The sequence below is a fragment of the Populus euphratica genome, unplaced genomic scaffold, assembly GCF_000495115.2.
Source record: "Populus euphratica unplaced genomic scaffold, PopEup_1.0 scaffold399.1, whole genome shotgun sequence".
NCBI lineage: Eukaryota > Viridiplantae > Streptophyta > Magnoliopsida > Malpighiales > Salicaceae > Populus > Populus euphratica.
This window is the reverse complement of record NW_011500287.1, coordinates 8,378-33,935: the sequence shown is the minus strand read 5'-3', so window position 1 is coordinate 33,935 and position 25,558 is coordinate 8,378. Positions and strand designations below refer to the sequence as shown.

Here is a 25,558-nt window from a genome sequence, read left to right as displayed (position 1 = left end):
TAGAGTTAATTTTACAAAAAAAATTAAAAAATTAAAAGACTATGGACTAAAGTGAAAATATACTAAAACTTGGTGGGCATTAGTAATTCAATTAGGGGTGTATATGAAGAGAAAATTGAGAGTTTGGGTCAATCTGACTGAAATGCACAAATTGAAAAGCCAAGGACTAAATTAAAAAATGCATCAATATTGAGAGACTATTTTGAATGTAATTAGGGGTTAAATTGAAAGAAATATTGGGAAAAAAATTGAAATTGGTAAAAAATAAAGAAATTAAAAGTTTAAGGATCATTTTTTTAAAAAAAATTAGTGAAAAAATATGTTTCACCAAAAACAAAACTAAAAAAAAAAGTTAAAAAAAATTAGTGAAAAAATATGTTTCTCCAAAAACAAAACTAAAAAAAAAAAAACCATAAAACAACATCATTTTTATTATCTTCTTCCCCTTTCCCTGGCGTGACCAAACCTTTCATGCATTAAATTTATTTTTTCCCCCATTTTAGCTAAACTTTGGACACACCATTCTCTGTTTCTCTATCTCTCTCACACACATGCATCCTATAAATGAAAATAGGCATACCCCTCACTTTAGTTGAACATATATTTTACCCTTAATAAAAACTACTTACATTACCCCGCTTGAATAGCTTTAAAAGGTTGTCAAAGTAACAAATATGGGCATGTTTATAAAATTTACATCAATGATGAAGGATCAAGATCAATTCAAGAAAATCAAGATATATGATTGCTCCTAAAATCCCCTATTTATAAATAAAAGGCTAGAGCAAGAAAGAGGAGATAAGTCTAGAGAGAGAAAATGATGAATTGGAGAGAGAGAGAGATGGAAAAAAAGGGTTTTTGTTAAGAGTAAGCCAAAGAGTAAGAAGGGCGAGGAGGAGGAGGAGAAAACAAAGGAAAAAAAAAAAAGAAGAGAAAAAGAGATAAAAATCACCTTGAGACCATCAAAGCTCAAATAGGGTGAAAAAAGAATATGAGGTTTTTTGGTAAATTTATTTGTTTTAAACTAGAGAGTTTCATAATTGAAAGAGGAAAAAAAAAGGAAGAAAAAGAAAAGAAAAAGGAAAAGAAAGCAAAAACCAAAAAGAAAAGGCTACAAAAAGCTAGAGAAAGAAAAAAACATTCAAAACACCTAACCATTGCGAGCCAAGCATTGTCACTGCCATCAAGAACCACCTAACACTCCCTTCTTATTTGGAATAATCCTTGAGGTAAGTCACATCCCCTCTTTTTTATTTTTGATTCCTTGAGATTCTTACTCAAAATAGTTTTTCATATATATTATGCCTTTTTCTTAGAAAATAATGCATGAATGAAAACTTAAAGTTTGTGTTTTTAGGATTTAGTTGGATTTAATCCAAATTTTATATGTTTTTCTTATCACTAAATATGAAAAAAGAAATAGGGGTTAACCATGTGTTTTGGTTATTTCCTAGAAAATAATGCATTAATAAAGACTTAAAGTTTGTGTTTTTAGATTTTAGTTAGGTTTCACCTATAGTTTATATTTTTTTTTACACAAAATACTATAAAAAAGTAGGGGCTAACTATTTATTTTTTACTTTTCTTAGAAAATAAATGCATGAATGAAAACTTAAAGTGTTTTTTTTAGGGTTTAGTTTATTTACTTTGGATTTTATATGCTTTTGATTATAAAATATGAAAAAATTAGGGATTAAATATGTATTTTTTATTTCTTTATAAAATAACGCATAAAGGAAACCTAAATTTTACGTTTTAGGGTTTAGTTGTCATCTGGACCGGATATGTTTCTATAAGTAAAACATTAAAGAATTAATGTTTAAAAATATTTTTTGCCTTTAAAGATGATGGTGAATGAAATAAAATTTAAAGTTCATTAGGGTTTGGTTATATTTGAATCTAAATTTTGTATATTTATTTGATTATAAATATAAAAAGTTATGGATTAGATGTGTATTTTTGTTTGCATAGATGATGCATAAATGAAGAAAAACTTGAAGTTATTTAGGGATTATTTTAAAAAAATAAAAAATTATAATTGACCAAATACAAAAGGAAAGAAGCTGAAGGATTACTTTTTTTTTGGATTGCTTGATTACCAAGTTTACTTGGGGATAAAAAAAGCAAAAATACAAAAACTTAAACCTAATTAACCTAAACTAGCCCCCCTCCCTCCTTGGTTTTCTCTCATCTTCTATATTGAAACTACCCAACACCCCTCCTTTTGCTTTGGCTGAACCTCTAAGAGCTCTTCTTCATCTTCTTTGCTCTTGCTATAAAACAATTTTTTTCACCAATTTTTGAATGGGTCTCAATGTTCACCAAATAACCCTCATTCTCCTTTCATCTTCAATCTTCAGCCTTTTCTTCTCCCTCATATCTGACGAACCAACCTAAACTTTCCTTTTTCATTTACCATCAACTTCCAGCAGCCATACAAACCCCTCACTTCTTCTTTTTTTTCTCCTTCATACGATCAAAACCATTGAACTAAGAAAACAACCTTAATCACTTTTAGCCTTTTCATCTCCAACAATCCCCACACATAGGAAAAAAGAAAAAACTTTCTGATCCATTTTTCCAAACAAATCCACCATTCATTAACTTTCCCTTTCTAGCCTATTACACCCAAAACAACTGCCATACAGGTCATGACCCTTCACCCTCCTCTTAGGCCATCTTCTTCAAGTAAACACACGATAACCTATATATACAGAAAAAAAAACCTTTAGTCTCCAGACCCATTCCCCCTAACAAAGCTTCACACTTATCTTCTCTCTTTCAAACACCAGCAGATTCATCACCTCTTTCCATTTAAACCACCAACCTGTCGGTCAGACACTACATAGATAAACTTCTCCACTCTTTCTCTGAATTGTTCTTTATTCTCACTGCCACTGTTCCATCGCAACTTAACCAGCACCACCAGATTTGTCTTAGCCATTCTTCTTCCATCGAAGATCCTCCATTTCTAACCATATTGACAATGATAACAAAGCTTCAACCAATCTCTCCCTCACTCACAGGAGACCATGACCACGAAAGTAAAAGTTTTCTTTTACAACAGAACTGTGTATGGAAGAGAAGAAAAGGGAAACTGAGAATAGATCCTAAAAAATAAAAATAAAAATAAAAATAAATCAACTAGCTTGTATGTTTTTCATCTTTTACAGGTGACAATGACCATTATTGTCGATATAGGAAAAGAGGAAAGGAGATCTTTTAGGTTAAATTGATTTTCCAATTCATAGGAGACAACACGTAGAATTTATACGTCAACAGAAATGGTGGCGCGTGGAAAAAATGTGCTACCGCTGTTCTTACAACCAAGAATTTTCCAGTACTATTCTCAAGTACAAGCAACTTTTTCTAGATAATGTTTTTACCTTTGTAAGGTTCCTTTTGTAATTTTTAGATGTTGATGTGTGTATTTAAATTATGGTTAGACTATAAATTTTTATTATATTTAAAACATGTAAATTATGGGGTGTGTGAGAAAAAATAATAATAATAAAAGATGTGTGTGTTTGTATTTTCTTATATGTTCAATATTTTAATAAATCATCATTTTTCAATTCATGAGAATTAATGGTTGAAAATCCAAGTATAGAATGTTGAACCTACAAATGAGAATGATATTTGAAATATTGGAGTTCACTATAAAATTTTCAGAGTTATTCTAAATGCTTACCAATTTTAATTGGAAATATTATCATTGTAATACACAAATTACGAAGAACTTTTTCCTAAAAAAATATTTAGGTAAACGAGTCCATAATAAATTCTTAAACATTGAATTTATTTATATGAGAAAATCTTAATTATAAACTACAGATAGACTATTGATTAGAAAACCATCAATATCTTTAAATTACATCAAACCACAAAACAACTTACCTTAGGTAAGATGCGCTAAGGGTATTAATATCTTCCCTAACCACAATTAGTCTCTTACGCTCAAATCTCTGATAAGACTAATATATCTAAGTTTCCTGGCAACTTTGAACCAAATAATTAGGTGGTGACTCCGAACGACCCTTTTGGCCCAGTGCGTCCACATACGATAATTCCTAAACAGCAAAGTCATAACGTATCTCTCTCTATCAGTGTATATCACTTCTTTAGAAAGTTGGAATCCTATCTATGAAGGTTCATCAAGCATGGGGCCATAACCATTAATAGTCATATGATTCATAAAAATTTATGTGAAAGAAAAATGAAACCATAAAAGATAAGGAATAAAAGAATAACTGTCAATAGCAGGGCCATCACTTTGACTTATATCATTAGGGATGTTTATAGGGAATGGATAAGTAGTCATATAATTTATAACAACAGGATTCTAGGCAATAACATGTGTAGGGCTTGGCAACGAACTAAGTGAGGGTGTCATTGTCATAGGACAACTGGCATCTATAAGCTTTAAATTCATAGGCAGGGAACTACATCTTTTCTCACTCCTCAAACATAGAGCATAATGCTCCTCATTGTTCCTATGTCAAGTTCATAGTCTATTTCACTATCCTACAGATGAGTTTCACCTAATTCCTCTACTTTGAGTGTTTTTACAACCTTTTCCTTCTCTTGTGATTTTTTCTTTTCAGATTCTTCTTTTTGAGACTCTTTTTACTTCTTTTCAGGGGATGATGTGATGATAAGGATGATGATGATAATGATGTTTTTTAGGTGTTTTTTTGTTATTTATTTTTTTCAAAGAGTAGGGTCCATTAGAATACAACATAAACAAATATCAGTATAACATTTATGCAACATGAGATACTAAAAAAATAAAAAACTCTCTCACGTACCATATATGTTGTGTAATAGAGAATATCCTTTTGCTAACTAAAGAAGGTAATGTTAACAATTGTTAATAACATTTCAAAATATATTTTCCTTATTTGGACTCAAAGGAAGAACAACATTATCAACAACACAATCTCTAGAATGGAGAACATCCCCCGTACTATTTTAGTAGAGGTAATAGAACCACTATAACACATTAAAATCCAATCACTCCTTTAATTTTTTTACTAAGAGTGTTTTGCCTTGAAAACTATCTTTCAAGAGATTTGATGTTTTTTGACACGATCAAAAAATTGATATTTTCTCCCAAGTGTATAAGTGTCGAAGTAATAAATAACTTGGCAAGACCAGATTCAAACCACAGGGAGGTTAATTGTATAAATTATAAACAACAATAACAATAACAATAACAATAATAATAAGAATAGTAATGGTAATGGTAATAAAGAAAAAGAAGAAGAAGTTGATGACACTTTTAAGATGGAAGATCAATGTGAGGATCAAACAATGATAAAAATAAATATCTAGGTTCGAGGATCCACTAATGGTATTTTAAACAAGTATAATATAAAATCTTATTATTCAACTAGAAACCAGATACAAAGAAGGTTCCAATCGGATTATAAGTTGTTAACATGATTACATCAGTTATCGTATTCGAATAATGCTAATACTTATAAATATTGTCAGGTATTCATGATTATAACAACAATTCAAGTTTCTTTTATAGCATAAGTGTCAGTTATATCATATGATTGGGTTATGAAAGTGGCAAGTATCTGCCGTATCAAGTGTTATACAACATAAATCTAGACTAATTATTTAACAAGCAAAGCATTAAGAGTAAATAAGGTAACAAATACAAAATATGTTAGTATCAAATATTAAAGTCTATGTTGAGTTTACACTATACTTATTCTTACACCATTAGTGTAACCTTTTCACCTTCACATAATAAACTTAGCTAAATATAATGAAAGAAAGAAACATAAATAAACAAGATAAGAACATAAATAGGATAAAAGTTAGCTAAGTAAAGAAAATGAAATGAAAGGCATAAACAAGATATTAATAAAAGCGAAACTTAAGCAATACAAAAATACAAAGAGAGAAAGCAAGAGCATGATGTTAATCTGGAAACCAAGATACCTAAATGCATGGCAAATGCCTCCTTATAGGCCAGAATTAGAAACTATTGATTTGATGATTAATTATTGAGTGGGTGGCCAACTCTTGACTTGGTGACAATTCTTATTTTTTTATCTGCCAAAAATGTTACTGATAATATCAGAATTTGGACCAACCTTACCCATAAAAGTTCTTGGACATTGTCTCATCTTTTTAGGGAAAAAACTTGAGGTCATTTGGACTTCTAGAACTCGAGATATGGGCTGAACACCGAACAGTATCTGGGTTGCATGACAAATTCAGATTTCTATGTTGCTGCTAAGATTTATCACAATTCTCAAGTTGTTGATTCTAGTTTTCTACTTAGTCTTTCACAAGTAAGTGGAGTCCTACCATTATACCCTGACATCATGTTAAATGTTAGATGATTAATAGCTCTCTTGACTACAACACTTCTATAAAGGTCATGGAGTTGAGGTGGATTAGATGTAAACATGGGATTTTGATGCACCCCATAAAAAAATCTAGCCCTTTTGTTCCTCCTAACAAATGTACTAGCTCTAGAGTCATTATAAAATGAGTAAGTTTCCTCACATCTGTCTTTACTTATAAAAGATTCACCACAAGGAATTCAAAAGAAAGAAGAATGAGTATTGAAATGGAAAAGTGGAGAAGAAGATATGACTATTTATAGAATGATTCTACCAACAACATTAAAGTAATTCGGCGTGCCTAAATGAAATGGTGATACATTTATCAAGATTCTTAAAATAATTATCATCAGTCGTAGTATAATAAGTTCTTTAGCTTTATCACGTACACAACCATGTGAAAGATGAAAGATGTTTAATAATTCCTAACATTGAGACATCTTTAATTTCCAGCAATATGATTCCTCAAATAGTTATTATTATCATGGTGAACTAAGTTCTTCAACCCTATTACGCACACAATAATATTAAAGATGTCCAATGATTCCTGACATGGATGTAAGTTTTAATTCCCATCAATATCAATCATAATATCACCAACATTTCTTGTATATATCATTCAATTACTCCATTGTATATGGCTTTATAATAAAGTTAATTTTTAACAACACTTTGTTAAAAATTTACTTTAGAGGATAATTGATAATAATAAGATATTTGGTTGGGCCTAGCCGAATAGAATCACCCAACCCCCAACTGAGTTCCTTTTCTTTTCTCCTTTCCTTCCTCTCTTTTTAATCACAAGCTATAAAGTCTATGATAACTCTAATTGCATAGGAATAAGGTTGTCACCTTAGATTGAAAGATTTTTTCTAGATATCTATCTATATTTTTTTAATATAAAACGTTAAGTTTTAACAATAAGAAAGGGATTCTCCCTCAAGACAAGACATAGAAAATATTGATCTCTCTCTATATATGTGTGTGTGTTCACTTTTTTTCATTATGAGGATCTAAAAATCTTAAATTAATTTTGATATTTAAGGGTTTTTTTGCATGTAACAACTATTATCCATACAACAATCATTCTTAAAGGAAGCTCAGATTTAATGCAGTGGGTTTCAAGCTTCTTCAGTTTGTTTTCATGATTTGCAAAATGAGGTGCTTTTTTTTTTTTGCAGTTTATGACTTTAGTGATTCAGGTTTTTTTAAAAAAAATTCTTGCCTTCATCAATAATATTAAAATCGTTGATGCATTGCAAAAATAGTGATTATTTAGCTTTGTTTATGGGCTTTTGAAAATTATCTAAGAGGCTGATATTGTTTTTTCAATCCTTTTATAATGAAAGTTGCTCTCTCCATTATCATTTCATAAGCAACTTTCTATCAACCCCTCTAACAACTCTTTATTTTTTGCATGAAATTGGATATTTTAATTTGCTAAAACATGCATGTCGAAATTTAGTGTATAGCTGTTTTTGCTGATGCATTTGATTTTAGTGGTAGAACCCACCACTAAAAGGACAAAAACATTGCAATAAAAGTATGAATTTGTTGCTTTTGCTCTTGTATTTTTTACTATGACGGGTAGTACTTCACATGAACATAAAAATAAAAACAAAAACAAACACACCCTTAACGACCAATGTTATTATATACATACACTTTTAGCTTGGCATAGAACATGCTAAAAACCAATATGTTTTTTATGAGACTTGCATTATTTCTTTATCTTTACAATGTGTCTCAAAGCATTATTTCTTCATCTTTACAATATGTCTCAAATTTAGGTTCTATGTTTTTTTTTTTACTCACATTGATTGTCACATAAAATGGACTTGTCGGGTTGGTCACAAACTTGAAATGTAGTCTACGATATACTATTGACAAAGTATCTAGCATAAATTAAACATCTTCTTATTTTTATGTTCTTCTATAAACAAGCATGTCTCTTACATGAAAAAAATAATTTTTTTATAGATTTAAAATATTTAAAAGATTGCAATTATTGTAAAAATTATATCTATATTCAACCAATAGTCATCTATGTAACTTTTCATTTAACATTTACAAAAGATTTTCTTTTAGTTATGTCCACTCAATTAAATATTGATAAATCATATCTTCTTTAAAGTGTTGTTATACAAATCACATGAAATAAGAAATTTTTTCATTATTTTTCATCATAATTTTAAATTTATTTTAAAATCATAAAAAAGAAGTTTATAACTACAATTATTGTTATAGGCTTCTAAAGGTTTTCTCGATTAATATAGCAATTTATACTTGTCATTTGTCATTTTGTGCAGTGAAGGAACTGCACCCAACAACAAAGCTGTGGAGGCCTCAAGCCCACCTTCAAGAACACGTACCCTTATAACTAGGGACATGCATTGCCAAATAGAGGAAACCAATAAGGGGGCGAAATTCCACATTTGTTTTCATATTTGGTGGTTGATTTTTCCCATTCTATTTCATTCAATTTGAAGTTTAAATTGTTACTTAACCCTTCAAACAAGTGATTCTCACGATTGCTATGGAGAATAAGAGGAAATTTGAATTTAGATATGGCTGCTCCAAAAGATATAAAAAGACACCTAGTCGCAGGAAACATGGCTGCTCCACAAAGTCACTATATCCCATACCAAGACCATATAACCTACAGATACCTGATTCGTATCAAATTGGTGAGAATACAACAAAAATAAAATAAAAAATTGAGATATGCAGATATGATACAGCTAGAACGAGATAATTATCTTTGTTACGCTATATAAGCTATAAGTCAGATTAAATTTTTGTTAATCATTGAAAAAAATTTAAGCGTTGTTAATATGTTTTCTAGAAAAAAAATTCTATAGAGATTGACCCAATATAAAATGGTTGACTTTACAGATTTAAAAATAACTCAAACAAATGGTAAACATGTAATTTGATTAAAATAAATCAAGACAATAACTTCTTTTTTTTTAATATTGAGATAACAACATATTAGACTACTTAGATTTACTCGAATCAACTTATATTAACTTACCAAATCTCCAATCTAAGTTATGAGACCCTAATAACTTTATAGAAAACAAATAAAAAAATATTAAGTTCTATTCTTAATTAACTCAATATTAAAGGATGTAATTGAAAACAAAAAATTATAAAAATGAGTCGAGTCAACTTGGGTTATCTTATCAAACTTTAGTTATTAGACTAGGATAACAGCACAGGAAGAAAAATAAAATAAATTATGAAACTTAATTTTTAATTAACTCAATGTTGAATGATAAAATTAAAGGAAAAAAACCAATTAAAAAAGAAACACAAAAAAACCATCCAAGTTAACTGACCAAGCCTGTGACCCGAGTCATAAGACTGAAATAATCTCGTAGAAAACAAACCGAAATAAATTATAAAGTCTAATTCTTAATCAACCTAATATTAAATGGTAAAATTAAAATTAAAAAAAATAAATTAAAAAAATGGAAGCAACTAGGCTAATTTGCGACCCAAGTCATGAGATTGTAATAACTACATAGAAAGTGAAAAAAAAAATATGAAGCATAATTCTCAACCAATCCAGTGTTGAAAGATTAAATTGAAAAAAAATTAATTAAAAAAACACAAAAAAAAACATTCTAAATCAACCTAAATTAACTTGTTAAACTTGAATAAGGAGATTGAGATAGCTCTATAAAAAGGAAATAAATTACAAAATTAAATTCTCAATTGACTTAATATTGAAAGATGAAATTTAAAAAAAAAATCAATTAAAAAAACAAAACAAACTTGAGCCAACCCGGCTAAACCACAAAACTTGCAACACGAGTAATGTAATCGTGATAACCTTATAGCAAACAAATAAAAAAAATTATAGAAAAGTTCTCAACTAACATAATATTGAAGAACAAAGTTGAAAAAAAAAATCAATTAAAAAAATAACTTAAATCAACTCGAATTAACTTGTTAAACTCAAGTCTTCATATTATAATAACTCTATATAAAATAAATTATAAAATTTAATATTTATTAAATTTATTAAATCTATTAAATTTAATATTAAATGATAAAATTATATATAAAAAACCTTTTAAAGCATAATTATAAAATTTCTTGGTATTGCACTTTCCATCTACACTGAAATTCCAAGGCATTTTTTAGTATAGGGTAATTAATGAGCTGCGATTCCCAGAGGCCAAATCTTACTGCTACGGCATAAATTTCATCAATTATCTTCTTCTTTTTTTAATTTTTTTGGAAAGTTCTTAGATTAGATTAATTTATGTGTCAGAATTATAACTCCCTCCCTCCAAAATTACATTTAAGGCTCACGTCAATGTCGCCGTTGCCTCACCTTAGATCCATGGGCGCAATCACTCTTTGCAGATAGCACTTCTATTTTCAATCTTCCAACAAAAACCTGAAAACTTAATTATTAAATAAATCACGAAGAGATAATTATAAACCACTAATCAACTTGAAATTATTTTCTGTTCTTGAATATTTCATACCGATAAAATCGGATTAATAAAATTTGTTTTAACTTATTACAATCATGTTGGACTAATTACGTGTATTTTTGAAATTTATCTGAACTTTACTGGAATATCCAAACTCAAAACTTAATAAAAAATAAAAATTAGATGGACTTCAGAATAATAATAATAATAATAATAATAACTGCTTAATTACTCAAATCAACATTTCATCCTTCAATGGTTTTTTCCTAAGCTCAAACACACGTTTAAGTCATTGCAATAAGCATCTACAATCTTGGGCCTGAATTATTGGTTTGGCTATCAGTTGTAGAGGCCGAAGTAATTTTCCTTTACGTATTAAAATAATATTTTTTTATTTTTTATATTAATATTTTAAAATAATTTGAAAATAAAAAAAATTAATTTAAAAAATAAAATAAAAATTATTTTTTTCAAAAACATTTTTAAAATACAACAACAAACAAGTATAAAAAGTAATTATATAATAAAAATAAATACTCACAAAATTAACCTAAAATAAATATTTATTTGAGATTATAATAATTTTATAAAAAATAAACAAAAATAAATTATACTTCCTAACCAATTTCCTAACCAATCTACTGTTGAAGAAAAAAATAACGAAATAAAAGACCAAAACATATTTAGTCTGTATGTAAACCCATTAAATCTTTGAGTTGAGTAATTTAGACTAACACATCAAGCTTATGAATCAAATTATAAACTTCATTGATATTATAATTTTTTTTAAAAAAAATTATTATTTAACTATATAATTATAAAAATAAATGATCACAAAATCAAACACCAACCCAATACCAATATATTTTTTTAAGACAATGATAATCATATAGAAAGCAAAACTAAACCACTTATGAAGCTAAATTTTTAATTAACCTAGTATCTATAGATGAAATAAAAAAAAAATTAACTCGTTAGACCCGCGAACCATGTCAACCAGCCAAACTATGAACAGATTCATTGATTTTATAAAATTTAATAACATTGTTTTTTTCCAAAACTATTTTTTTTAACTATACAAGAAAAAAAATAAACAATAATAAAGTCAAGTTCAATTAAAAAAAGACATCACATCAAATCATAAACCAAGACAACTTAAGTTATTCTAGCAAATCCGTAAACTACTTTAACTCTATAAAAAGACAAAATAAAAAGAAATATATTGTAAAACTTAATTCTCAATTATCTTGATATTAAAAAATAAAATACACAAAAATAAAATTTGAAACAATAATAACAACAAAAATTAAAAAAAAAAGAAAAAAAACATTATAAATTATTATTATAATTCACAGTAAACATATTATAATTTATAATGCAATAAATGTGAATGAACAATAATTTCCCACGCCTTTAGCTTTCTGTTAATATGTCAAACATTCAGCATAATAACATGCATCGAGGATTTGTTTTGATGTTAAATTCACAATTCTTTTTAATAAAAATAGATCCAAATACAGTTTTATGTTTTTATGAGTTGAGAGAATTAAACATTTAACTAAAAAACAACTTCACTTCACATTTTTTTAATTTTGTATTTATAATTTTAAAAAAGTCTTATAATAATGAGAATTAATGTATATTTTTATATGAGTTATTTGAAGGAAAAACATAAGCGCCATAATTCTCTTACATAAGTTCTTACCACAATACATGATATCATTATTTATAGGTAAAAAAACATATTTCATTTTTACATTAATTGCATATTAAAAGAAGATGAGCAGCACTAATTCAATTTGAAGAGAGTGAAATTGTGATTGATCCTTTCATAATTATTGTATTCATTTTCAAGATAATTTAATATCTAGACATTCAAATTTATTAACAACTTTAAATCAGATATAAATAGCATGATATCTATTCTTTTATTTCACTTTTTTTTTTAAATTTAACGTACAATCCATTATATTGATATGGCAGTGTTGATTTTTATTTATTTTCAAAATGTTCCATTTTTTATAATATATAAAATAATTAAAAAAAAATAACATATCTCTAACATATCATATCTTAAATTTTTATGTACCCGTCGACTTTTTTGAAAAATAAAATTTATCAAAATAAAATTACTTTTATTATTTAAAATATAGGTCAAATAAATTAACTCTCTCGACTTATGATCTAAATCTTGTCTTGGATTGATTCTAGAATCGGGTTTTAAAATTATAATAATAATTATTTTTATCCATACATTGACTCTTTTGATCAATCCGGGTTGATCAATTTTTATTCTTATATTGACTCAGGTCAATCCGGGTTGACTCTTCTGATCCGTGACCCGAGCTTTGCTTTGGTTTAACCTCGAATTAAGTTTTAAAACTATGATAATACATATTTTTGTCATTTCATTGACCCAAGTCGACGGTAAACCCCACTAGTAACCTAGGTTTTGCCCTAGGTCAACACCCGAATCGGGTTTAAAACTATAATAATAATTATTTTTATTATTACACTAACTCAGGTTAACATGATCCATGACTGGGCTTTGCCCTAGATCAACTCTTAAGTTAGGTTTTAAAACTATAATAATAATTTTTTTTATCCTTATATATCTTAGATGAACAATTTTGAAATTGAGAGTTTTTTATAATGATATTCTAGAAATAAAAAATAATAAATATTGTTTATAAAAACATGTTTTTTCTACTCCTTCTATTTTAAAAATACAGAAATTCAAACCAAAACTGTTCTAAACATATTTATTTTTATCTTTTTCAACCGAACAAATTTATATCTCAACTGTTTCCATCCTTTCTACCGCAGGACATATCCAAACCCCCCATGATGATCTAGCTGTGGGAGTTTCATTTATCTAAGGAGCATAATACCCTTTGCACGATCCCACTAACAGAACCGGGAGGTTGCTAAGTGTAATTGCAAAGACTGCAAAGTGTTGCAGCCACTATCCTACAAGGTAATTTAGCTTTTTTAATGGATAAATTACATTTAAACAACCTATTGTTTGAGATTGTTCATATATTTCAGCGGGCCTCCTATATTATGCAATGTCATTTCACTTATCACCCTATACTTTGATTTCATTTACCAGCATTACTCTATAGGGGTGAGCACTGTCTGGTTTAACCCGAAAACCTGTAATGAGCCGAGTCCAAAATATCAATCAATTTAGATTCTAATATAATTAATGTGCAAAAAACTGAACCTAAAATTAATTTGGATTTTTTCAAGTTTGGTTTGGTTGAATACAAAGCTCCACAAACAAACTCTAATATTTTCCTGATTTAATTATTTGTAACATCAGGTAATCCAGTTAAATTTATAAGTAGGGCAGGAGTCATATATATTTGGAAGAGCTGCTTTCATCCCTCCACTTTCCCACTTTTTTCTTATTGCTTTAAATGTTCTTAACCAAACTCTATGGTAAGGGGAAAAGTTGTGATTTTCCTTTCTTTCTGTGTTTTTTTTTTTTTGTGGTGGATATGGTTTTCATTTCTTACATGATATTGTCAAACTAATCTTGTGTTTATTTGGACATAAATGGAGGAATGATCCACTTGAAATGTTCTCACTCATTGGTTAGGTGCTTTCAAATTTTTTCCGAGATAAATTTTTGCCCCAAACACCAAATAATGTACGAGGTTCTTTATACAAAATGAAAGAAGATAGATCATAGTCTAAAATGGTAATGGTATATGTATATGCATATGCTTACTCTATCTAGACAGCCCTAATTACACTTGTTTTAACCTTTAATTTCAACATTAGAACTTTACTGAGCATCTATCAAGTACAAAAGTTACCACATGTGAATGCAAAAGCCATTTTAACAATTTGACCATTCTATATCTCAACCCTGATGATAAAAATGGAACCCAAAGAGCCATTCTAGTAATCATTCATCAGGCAGAGTTACTTGGAGAGGTTGTAGTTTATGGATAATGTACAACCGTAACTCAGGTGCCAAGGTAAGGAGCATGCCTCAGGTGCCAAGGTTGGGAGCTCGAGTTGACACTGGTGGACCATTTGAATATCTCCATTGACCACATGCTAAGCATCTGTCCAGCTTCAGACTGTTCTCCAAAGTACAGAATTTGCAGGACCAGATTTTGTTCTTGGTGCTGGCATCTTTGGGCTTTTGCGAGCCACAAAGCTCGCATATTGGGGCTCGTGGCTGCAACAATCAACACATGACACAAAAAATGCTCATCAATTCAGCAATAGTAAAAAGAAGACCAGAAATATTTGGTTGCTATGGACAAAACATTATAGTATAATACACATTTTGTTCAGTTGAGCATCAAAGTATATATCTACAAGACCCTCAAAAATTTACTGCACCATTTTCCTTGCTTCATCATCTTTGTTCCCTACTCTACTGAAGCTATTATAGACTAATGGGACCCAAGAAACCAGCTCCCTTGTATCAACACTAAAGTCTTCAGTTATAGCATTTAGCATAATGCCGGTGCTCATTGTCTTGTATAGATACTAAAGTCTTCAGTTAACGCAAATTTATAACATGCAAAAACATGGAAAAACTCAACTTCTAAGCACACAAACATGAACAATCTTGAACAATAAAATAATCAGCCTTTTATGTGACAAAAAAGAACAAATGAATACTTAGAACAGTATCTGCAGGTAGAAGAGACATGATTGTCGTTTCTGGACAAAACAATAACACAATCTCCAATTTTTGCATTTAGTACAAAGTGAGAGCTCATTTCAAAACATGCTTCTATATTTAATGGGAATTAATACCAACGACTGGAAAATTCAACTTGTAAGCTGGAAAAAAAATGTAAACAATCTTGAACAATTAAACAAATCAAGATTTTACAGAACCAAAAGACTATGCGCATTATCTACAGATTCGAGAGATAAGGCTGTCATCACTGAATCTACAGTAACAAAATCTCCAACTATTGCATTTAGTATAAAGCAGGTACTCATTTCAATGTATGCTCTCTGTGTTTAAGCAAATTTATAAACAAAAGACTAAAAAATATAAATTAAATGCTAAAAATGTAAACCATCTTGAACAATTAAAATAAATCCATTTATAAGCCAAAAACACTCTGCGCATCATCTGCGTCCATATGAGATACAGTCCCAAGTATGTACTTAAGCTGTGAGGTGTAAGGAATAGGTCATGTAACTCGAAAATCTAGCATTAAAAATACTCAGAATACATTTCCAATGAAGCATAGCTGCAAAACAATTGATATGACGTCATGCTGCTGATCACTTACTGGATTCAGTAGCGTGCAGGTTCCACACTCCCACAAAGAAGATGCCTCTGGATTATGTGCTGTATCATGATCACATATGGAACCAAAGGATGAATCACTGGTTAAAGGAGGTGCCTCTAGAATATGACTTGTATCAAGTTTAGATGTGGATCCAAAAACTGAATCACTCGTTAAATCAATGAAACTACCTTCTATGTGGGTAGTAGCATCAGGAAATGAATCCTTGTATGAAGTGCAAATTTTTTTTCTAAGGTTGGTGCCATGATCGAGCATAGACCCAGATGTTGAAGCATCTTTGGATAAATCTACAAATTTAGAATCTGAAACTGAATGTCCTTTGGAAGATAAACAAGCTGTTCTGTCATTTGACTCACAACCTCTTTTTCTACAGTTATGTGACCTTGAGCTTTCTGTATATTCCCCCATAGCTACAGGGTTTTCTGCAATATCAGAGCTAGTTTCTCCATCACCAGAGGTCTCATCAGTCTCAGCCAACAGAGAACCACACCATATCTCATCCTGCAACCTCCTTTCTGCAGCCATTGCAGCAGCTTGTATTGGACTGAGTGCAACCATGATGGTACTATCACCTCCAAGCCTTTTAGGCTGAGATGGCAGCATGGATCCTAACTTCGCCCTCTTTTCCGCAGCAGCTAAGGCAGTTTTGTGAAGAGATGACAGAGCAGGTTGGCAGGAAAACCCACCCAAACGCCTCCCTGGAAGATCAAACCCCTCTCCTCTGCCAGTGATTCCCTTGGAAATCAACTCTTCGCACTCCTGTTAAAAACAACGGGAGCAGGTGAGGTGGGTCATAGTGGAACCATATTGCCTGACTTAAGTACTACCAGTGGATTGTTTACAAACAAGAAAAAAGTTTTGGAGATTAAAGATGCACGAAATTCATCTGAAATTCAATATGACAGGCTATAACTGCATGTAAACATTTAATTAAAATAAAATGCCAAAGAAAAGAAATAGAGGACCTTTCTGAGTTCATCCCAGAGCTTGTAAAAGCTGGCGTTGTGGGGGCCATGAACATTATGGCAAAGCTCATGAAGCATTGTATCAAGAACCTGATGGTATGGAAAGAAATCCAAATCCCTGTTTGGTCTACGAAGCCTCAACTTCACATGCACCCCACCTCCTACATTTAATCCCAGAAGAGACCTGTTGTTTGGACTGAAGTCCGATTCAAACATATAGTTTCAGTCGTCAGTCAATTTGGCATCAAAACAACATAGAATGTAAATGAGAAACCATGATTTTCTAGCAGTTTTCAAAAATCTAACTAATTTCGCCATTACAACTATTAAAATAATATTTTTTTTATTTCATTTTCCACCATTAACCGGCCTGTTGATGAATGAATCACATTTTAACTTCGGCACGGTAATGGGTTTACAAAATGGAATTTTCTTATCCTTTCTTTTGGGGCATTTAATTTCTCAGCAGCCAAACAGAGACTGTACATAATATAATATATTTTTTCAAAAAAATAAAGAATACCAGAATTCAGAGAGAAGCTTGACACGCCAATTGTGTTTACGCATGATGGGCTGCACCTGTTTGGCTATTTTGTCTAACATCTTTTTGGCTTCCTCTTCTCCTGGTTTTTTTAGGGCTTTGATTTCCCATACTTTGTTTAAATCACTCAAATTCATCTCTCTCTCTCTCTCTCTCACTAAAAAAATCTAAACCAAAACCCTAATCAGTATGATACGCTTAGCCTATTTGCTTGCTGTCATGACGAGGATTTGAGAGATTTGTCTTGCTACAATGGTGGTGAGTTTCCTTTAAAAGAGTCTTTATAAGGATTTGTGTTTGAAATTGTTAATTTGGAAGAACATTTTAATATGTGGTCTTACGAAAATATGTTTAGTCCTAACAAAAGCGAAGGAAATTGAATGAATCTAAGATTTTAATTTTTATATTTTTTTTAAGATACGGTATGTTTTATTTTTATTTTTATTTCTAAATTTAAATAAAATTCGATGTATAGTTTTGTTATTCAAAATTTTATTAGTTTTGTCTTGTTCAAATTAATAATAATAATAAAAAAACCCTATTTGAAAACCACGTTTCATTGTTCTCTACCGCATAAACATCTTTGCACTTCCAAGAAAACAAATTACATCCTTGGTAATTTCATGTTTTTACAAAACTTGTTGGTAATTAAAACTTTGATAAAGGATATGTATGTTTTTTTTTTTTAATTTTAAGCATAGTAAAATAAATTAATTATTTTTCATATCAAAATTTTCTATACCAGCAAATAGAGGTATCATGGAATTTTTTAATCTTTAAAATAAACTAAATATTTTAGGTTAGCATTGAAATGTAAGAATTATTCTTAAATAAAAAAAAATAAAAAAAAAAGATTGTATATTTTTAAAAAATTAATTTTAAATGCCCCTATGCTACAAAAAAGTTAGTAATAACATTGTTATCATATATAATGACTATGAACATGCTTATGTTTAATGTTAATTAGTATATTACCTAAAAGTAACATGAGAATATAGATATTTATACTAGAATTATTTGATGAGGTTAATAAAATTGAGATATATGAAACCTCTAATAAATTATTCTATTATAAAATGATATAGAGTTCTTAACTAAACACCTATATTTTGAAAATAATTGACTATATTAAGAAATTGAATCATTTAAATATTGTCATAGACTATAAGTAGTGTTGACTTAGTCTTACGATTATTATTCTAAAATTTTTCATAATTCATCATTATTCTAAAACTTTTTATAATTCATCATGAATTATCATATAAACAAATTGAATAGTATAATATCAGAATTATTTAATATATTTAAATAAAAAAGAGAAAAAGATTAATGTGCTCATCAAAGCACCATGAACAAAATAATGCTTTTTTTTCCTAATAAAATTATACTAAAATTAAAACATGTCTAATTTACAATAAAAAAAATATACATGGACAATTTTGGGTTCTAAAAACATTAATTCATTAATTTTATGGAAAAAGAAAATATTATTATGAAAAAACAATACTAGGTGTTTGTTACATGCATGATGTGTACTAAAGGGGGCATTTTATAACATGGTTGATCTATAAATATTTACAAAAATGGAGGACTAGAGAATACATGAAATTATTGATATTGATAGATTTACGATATTTCAATTATTAATACAACACTAAAAAGGTGGCAAGAAATGAAAATATTTTTTTTAAAAAAAAAGCTTTCGCTCACTAACATCTTGTTTGAAATTTACATAAGAAATTGAATTTAATTCATAACTGTATTTGAATTAATTATAACCCATTAGATTTTTATGTTTGTAATAAAATATTAAATCATAGAATTAAAATTGATTGGAATATGTGAAGAAATAAATTGAATTAGCAATCTTGACTATTTTACTCATAATTCATAAATCATTTTTTTGTGTTACAATGACCCTTATATTTATTTATAATGACATAAAATATAGATATTTTAAAAAATATATAAAGAGAACAATAATCTCATATTAATTCTTTATTAAAAAATTCAAAAAATATATATTTATTAAAAAATTTTGATCAAATTGATCTGTTAATTGAAATGTTTAGAAAAAGATTCTAGAAATACTCCAATCAAAATTATAAAATTTTACTCAAATCAAACTTAGATAAAATAAATATCAAACCAATGCAAATCATATTATCAAATAAACAAGTATATGACTATCTTCCATGCTTCACTTGAAATCCTTATTAACATAGTATCACCTCAGTTTTTCCCCCATCATTCAAATTCTAGCTTCTCCAAATATTAAAAAAAAAATCTAATAAAATTAAAATTATTTATCAGTTATTCAATCATTTCAAAAAAAAATTGATCCCTCTTATTCTAATTTTCTCATTACTTCAATTATCTCGGCTTGCTTCTAAATTTGATGGTTTATATTCATAAGAACTTGTGTAATATTATTTCAATGCACAAATTATTTCTTTAAATTCTAAAACCCTAATTTGATCCCTTTTTTCTTACTTTTGTTTCTAAAAATAGCAAAAAAAAAAAAACAAACACAGTCCAAAAAATATATTTTTGATATATTTACATTGTTTTTGGCATTTTCATCATCTTTTCAAAAAAATTAAAACTTCAAAAATTTACTCTCAGTGTGTTCAATTTTTAATGCTCTCATTTCAAAATCATTGATCATTTTTTTTCTTATTGAGTCAACGTTGATATTATCTTTTTTAAAAATATCAAAATATAAAAAAAAAGATTCATAAAAAATAAAATAAAAAATATTTGAACAAAGGGACCAAAGTAGAAAAAAATAAAATGAGAGACCAAAATGATTTTGGGTTGCTTGGTCACCAAGTTTACTTAGGGACCAAGCAATTAGGAGAAAATGACAAATTTATTTTGCTTATAAATAGGTGGTTGTACCACATTAAAAAAAAAGGTAAGGAATTTTAAAGGCATTAAAAATTAAAAACTAGAAAATAATAAAATAGGGAAACCCTCTCTCCCACACACTAAAACAACAAAATACAAGCCCTTTTTTTTCCCATAAAAAGAACAACTTAGTTGTCACTCAATGATAAAAAACAATTGTTCCTCATCCTCAGACATTCAATAGCACAATAAAGATTTATCCTTATCTTTGAAAAAACATGGAACATGTGACCTCTTATGGAAAGAAGATAGAAAAATAATAAAATATCCATTTCCCCATCACTATCATTAGCAACAACCTTATCTTTAGTCGGTCTTTTCAATCAGCCACCAGCAGCTCTCACATCTACCACCACCAACAATAGTAACTCTCGTTCGAATCTACATTAGCTCTTTCTAGCAACACCATAACCATCAACAACCCCTCAACAACCAAGAGAATCACCATTCATAATTCTTTTCCCCTCCTCCCACCATCACATGAACTAGCCTTTTCTTTCTCTGTACCACAAATACTTATCATCATTTTTAGCTCTCATGGATCCTTAACCCAAACACAGTCCAGAAACCACAGCTTTCTGCCACCATTATAATTTTTTTCTATGCCTAGAAACCCATAAACACAAACCTTCTCTCTTACAGCTTGATCGAAGCTTCCTTAACAACAATCCATCATTGATCTTGTGGCCCATCACCTTTTTCCAGTAACCACCACTAGCAACTTCCTTATAATAGACTCATTGATTGTTTGTGGAGAAGAAGAAGAAAGAGAAAATGAGAATAGATCTTAAAAAAATTAAAATAAAATGAATTGCTTAGTGTGATTTTGTGCTTTTTACAGGCATTGTTGGCACTCACCACCAGCACAAGGGGGAAGAATAGTAAATGCCACTTCAAATCCACTAATTTTCACACTTCAATCGGTAATGGCGCATGGATCAATGCATTGCCAATGTTGGTGGTGTGTGAAAACTGATTAGAACTTAAAAGTGCATTTTTATTAAGGTTTTATATCATCATTTTGCACTTGAAATATCAATAACTCCTTCACTAAAGCATGTTTTATAATAATATATCTAATAATATACGATACCTTTAATTTATGGTAAATTTTCATTTTAAATGCAGGTCTATCACATAAATGAAAGGATTGATTGATGAATTTAAGAACTGAAATTGAAAGGATAAAGAGATGGCCAAACTTAGAAAAGAGATGTCGGTGCAATCCAAACCGGAATACTGTTCGGTAATTGGGTCATATATGGAGCTATAGATCTCCGATTTAGGTCTACTTTATATGATTGGAAAGGTAAGACATAGGCCTACAACTTTTATATGGAGCCCAAGATCTAAAAAGGCCATTTTCAAGTCCAAATTGTTGCAACAACAAAGAAGCCTAAATCTGTCCTCCAGCCCGAGCACTGTTCAGTTTTTGGCCATATCTAGAGTTTTAGAAGTCGAAATGAGCTGAATTTTTTACACAAGAAAGCTGAGACAATTGCCTACAACTTTCATTTTTTGAAGTTGCTCCAATTTTGACGTTAGTAATGACATTTTGGGCAGACAAGATACCTTGCTTTGTGGAATTTGCAAATTGTTTTTCTATTTTACGCTTTGATTACTAGGGACTAGTAATAAGCTGGTTGGGGGGTGTGATTAGTACTTAAAAGTGCATTTTTATCATGGTTTTATATCATCATTTTGCACTTGAAGTATCAATAACTCCTTAACCAAAGCATGTTTTATAATAATATATCTAATAATATAAGATACCTTTAATTTGTGGTAAATGTCTATTTTTAATGCAGGTCTATCACATAAATGAAAGGATTGATTGATGACTTGAAGAACTTAAATTGCAAGGATAAAGAGATGGCCAAACTTAGAAAAGAGATGTCGGTGCAATCCAAACCGGAACACTGTTTGGTAATTAGGTCATATCTAGAGCTACAGATCTCAGATTTAGGTCCAATTTATATGGATGGAAAGGTAAGACATAGGCCTACAACTTTCATATGGAGCCCAAGATCTAAAAAGGCCATTATCAAGTCCAAATTGTAGCAACAACAAAGAAGCCCGAATCTGTGCTCCAGCCCGAGCACTGTTCGGTATTTTGGACATATCTAGAGTTTTAGAAGTCGAAATGAGCTGAAGTTTTTACACAAGAAAGCTGAGACAATTTCCTACAACTTTCATGTTTGCAACTGGCTCCAGTTTTGACGTTATCAATGACGTTTTGGGCAGACAAGAGAAGATAAGGATTGTCACCAAGTCAAAAGTTGGCCACCCACTTATCAATTAGTCATCAAATCAATAGTTTCCAATTTTGGCCTATAAAAGGAGGCATTTGCCATGCATTTAGGCATCTTGGTTTCCAGATCAAGATCATGCTCTTCCTTTCTCTCTTTGTATTTTTTATGCTTTGTTTTCATTAATATTAAGTTTATGCCTTTCATTTCCTTTCCTTTACTTAGTTAACTTTTATGTTCTTATTTTGTTTATCTATTTTGCTTTCTTTCATTATGTGTAGCTAAGTTAGTTATGTCAAGGTGAAAAGGTTACATTAATGGTGTAAGAATAAGTATAATGTAAACTTAATATGGACTTTAATGTTTGATACTAACATGTTTTATATTTGTAATCTTTAATGGTGTGAGAATAAGTATAATGTAAACTTAATATGGACTTTAATGTTTGATACTAACATGTTTTATATTTGTTATCTTGTTTACTCTTTAATACTTTGCTTGTTAAATGATTAATCTTGATTTATGTTGTATAACACTTGGTACAACAAATGCTTGGCACTTTCATAGCCCATAATGTATGGTATAACCGACACCTGAGCTATGAAAGGAACTTGATTTGTTGTTAACATAAGTTATAATCATGAATGCTTGACGAGATTTGCAAGTATTAGCATTAATTGAATAAGATGACTAATGTAATCATGTTAACAATATATAATCTGATTGGAATCTCCTTTGTGTGTGGTTTCCAATTGAATAATAAGAGTTTATACTATACTTGTTTGATATACCATTAGTGGAACCTCTAACCTTGACATTTGTTATTATTATTGTTTAATCCTTATATTAATTTTCCACCTCCAAGTTCTCATCATCTTCTTCTTCTTCTCTTTCTTTATTATTGTTATTGTTATTGTTATTGTTGTTGTTGTTGTTATTCTTGTTGTTATTGCTATTATTGTTGTTTATAATTGTTATTTATAATTTGTACAATTAACCTCCCTGTGTTTCGACCCCGATCTTGCCGGGTTATTTATTACTTCGACACTCCTGTATTTGGGAGAAGACATCAATCTTTTAGTCGTGTCAAGTTGTTGGAGCCGTTGCGGGGGAGGTAAGTTTTGTATAAATTATAATATTTATTGTATTTTCTCTTTTCACTTTTCTTGTATATAACTTTGTTTCATTTCTCTTGTTTCTTCTTTTTTTGTTTTCTTTTTACCTTTTATTCTATTCCTACACGTGCATGAGAGTGTGGTCATGTACATCAAGTGGTAGACTTTGTAGGGTATCCTCATCATTTTCAGAAAATATGGCCAAAGAAGATAATCAATCACTTCTACATCAAGTGGTAGACTTTGTAGGGTATCCTCATCATTTTCAGAAAATATGGCCGAAGAAGATAATCAATCACTTCATAATGAGAATAATGAGAATAACCGTGCTAGAACACTTAGAGACCACATGAATCCCACAAGAACAAGTGCACCATCATGTATAGTTTTTCCTCCCGATGCATCTCATTTTAATTTTAAACCAGGTATTATTCAAGTTTTACCTTCTTTTCATGGCTTAGAATTGGAAAATCCATACTTGCATTTAAGAGAATTTGAGGAGGTTTGTAACACATATAATAATTTAAATTGTAGCATGAACACCATCAGATTAAAGCTTTTTCCTTTTTCATTAAAAGATAAAGCTAAAACATGCCTACAAAATTTAAGACCAGGATCCATTCGTGTTTGGGATGAAATGCAACAACAGTTTTTAAGGAAGTTTTTCCCATCTCATAGAATAAACTCTTTCAAAAGACAAATCACCACTTTCACTTAAAAACTAGGAGAAACATTTTACCAATGTTGGGATAGGTATCGAGACTTGCTTAGTACTTGCCCTCATCATGGTTTTGAAACATGGAGATTGGTTTCACATTTCTATAAATGGTTAACACCTAGAGATAGGCAAATAGTTGAATTGATGTGTAATGGAACTTTTGAAGATAAAGATCCTGATGAAGCAATGGAGTACTTAGACTTGTTAGCTGAAAATGCTCAAAATTGGGACACCGCGGGTACATATGAGGCACCGAGTAAAACTCAACCTCATACATCTAGTGGAGGTATGTACAACCTTAGGGAAGATCATGACCTTCAAGCCAAGTTTGCATCTTTAGCTAGAAAAGTCGAGGCACTAGAATTAAAAAAGAGTGGTCAATTAAAATCTGTTGAAAACATTGTGTGTCAAATCTGTGAAACAAATGAACACTCAACCAACGATTGTCCAACCTTGCCTTCTTTTAAAGAATGTCTCCATGAACAAGCCCATGCTTTAAACAGTTTTCAAAGGGCCAACCATAACCCATACTCCCAAACATACAACCCTGGTTGGAGAAATCACCCAAATTTCAATTGGAAGAGTGAGAACAACAATGCACAAACTTCACAACCACAGTTTCAAGCACACCATAATTTCCAAAATTCTCATGGATATGCACCTCCTTATGCTCCACCTCCTACAAGAAATTTTGAGGAAACTTTGTATGCATTCATTGAAAAGCAAGAGACAATCAATACTCAACTTGCTCAAAACATGACAGATTTTAAAGATACTCTTGCTAAATTAACATCTGCTCTCAGTTTCCAAGAGAAAGGTAAGTTTCCATCTCAAACACAACAAAATCCCAAAGGGCAATACAATGCAAATGCAAGTAGTTCCGGAAGCCAACACATGGATCAAGTCAAATCAGTCACTACTCTGCGCAGTGGTAAGGTTATTGAAAAACC

At 29.8% G+C, this 25,558-nt stretch overlaps 1 protein-coding gene across 4 annotated transcripts; it reads right to left on the bottom strand.

The window, feature by feature from the left end:
* Positions 1 to 8,612: 8,612 nt before the first annotated feature.
* On the bottom strand, positions 8,613 to 17,968 carry LOC105113219 (zinc ion binding protein). 4 transcript variants are annotated; one of them, XM_011009302.1, is made up of 6 exons: positions 17,599 to 17,968; positions 17,076 to 17,271; positions 16,281 to 16,869; positions 16,093 to 16,151; positions 14,793 to 15,011; positions 8,613 to 8,997 (listed from the first exon to the last, which is right to left on the bottom strand). In XM_011009302.1, the coding sequence occupies exons 1-5, from the start codon at positions 17,751 to 17,753 to the stop codon at positions 14,820 to 14,822; spliced, it is 1,191 nt and encodes a 396-aa protein (XP_011007604.1). In that variant the 5' UTR covers positions 17,754 to 17,968; the 3' UTR covers positions 8,613 to 8,997; positions 14,793 to 14,819. The 4 variants fall into 4 exon arrangements, with proteins under 4 accessions (XP_011007604.1, XP_011007602.1, XP_011007603.1 ...); XM_011009300.1 differs by having other exon boundaries at positions 8,613 to 8,998; positions 14,796 to 15,011; positions 16,093 to 16,869; positions 17,599 to 17,967; XM_011009301.1 differs by having other exon boundaries at positions 14,819 to 15,011; positions 16,093 to 16,869; positions 17,599 to 17,967.
* Between the last annotated feature and the right edge of the window lie 7,590 nt (positions 17,969 to 25,558).

What these genes read in the sequence shown, in the direction of transcription:
- LOC105113219 (XM_011009300.1), bottom strand. Translation starts at nt 17,753, where the DNA reads ATGAATTTGAGTGATTTAAACAAAGTATGGGAAATCAAAGCCCTAAAA. An exon ending in AAGCTTCTCTCTGAATTCTG is followed by an intron (nt 17,272 to 17,598) that starts GTATTCTTTATT and finishes ATCGGACTTCAG; the next exon opens with TCCAAACAACAGGTCTCTTC. An exon ending in CCTGCACGCTACTGAATCCA is followed by an intron (nt 15,012 to 16,092) that starts GTAAGTGATCAG and finishes TGATTGTTGCAG; the next exon opens with CCACGAGCCCCAATATGCGA.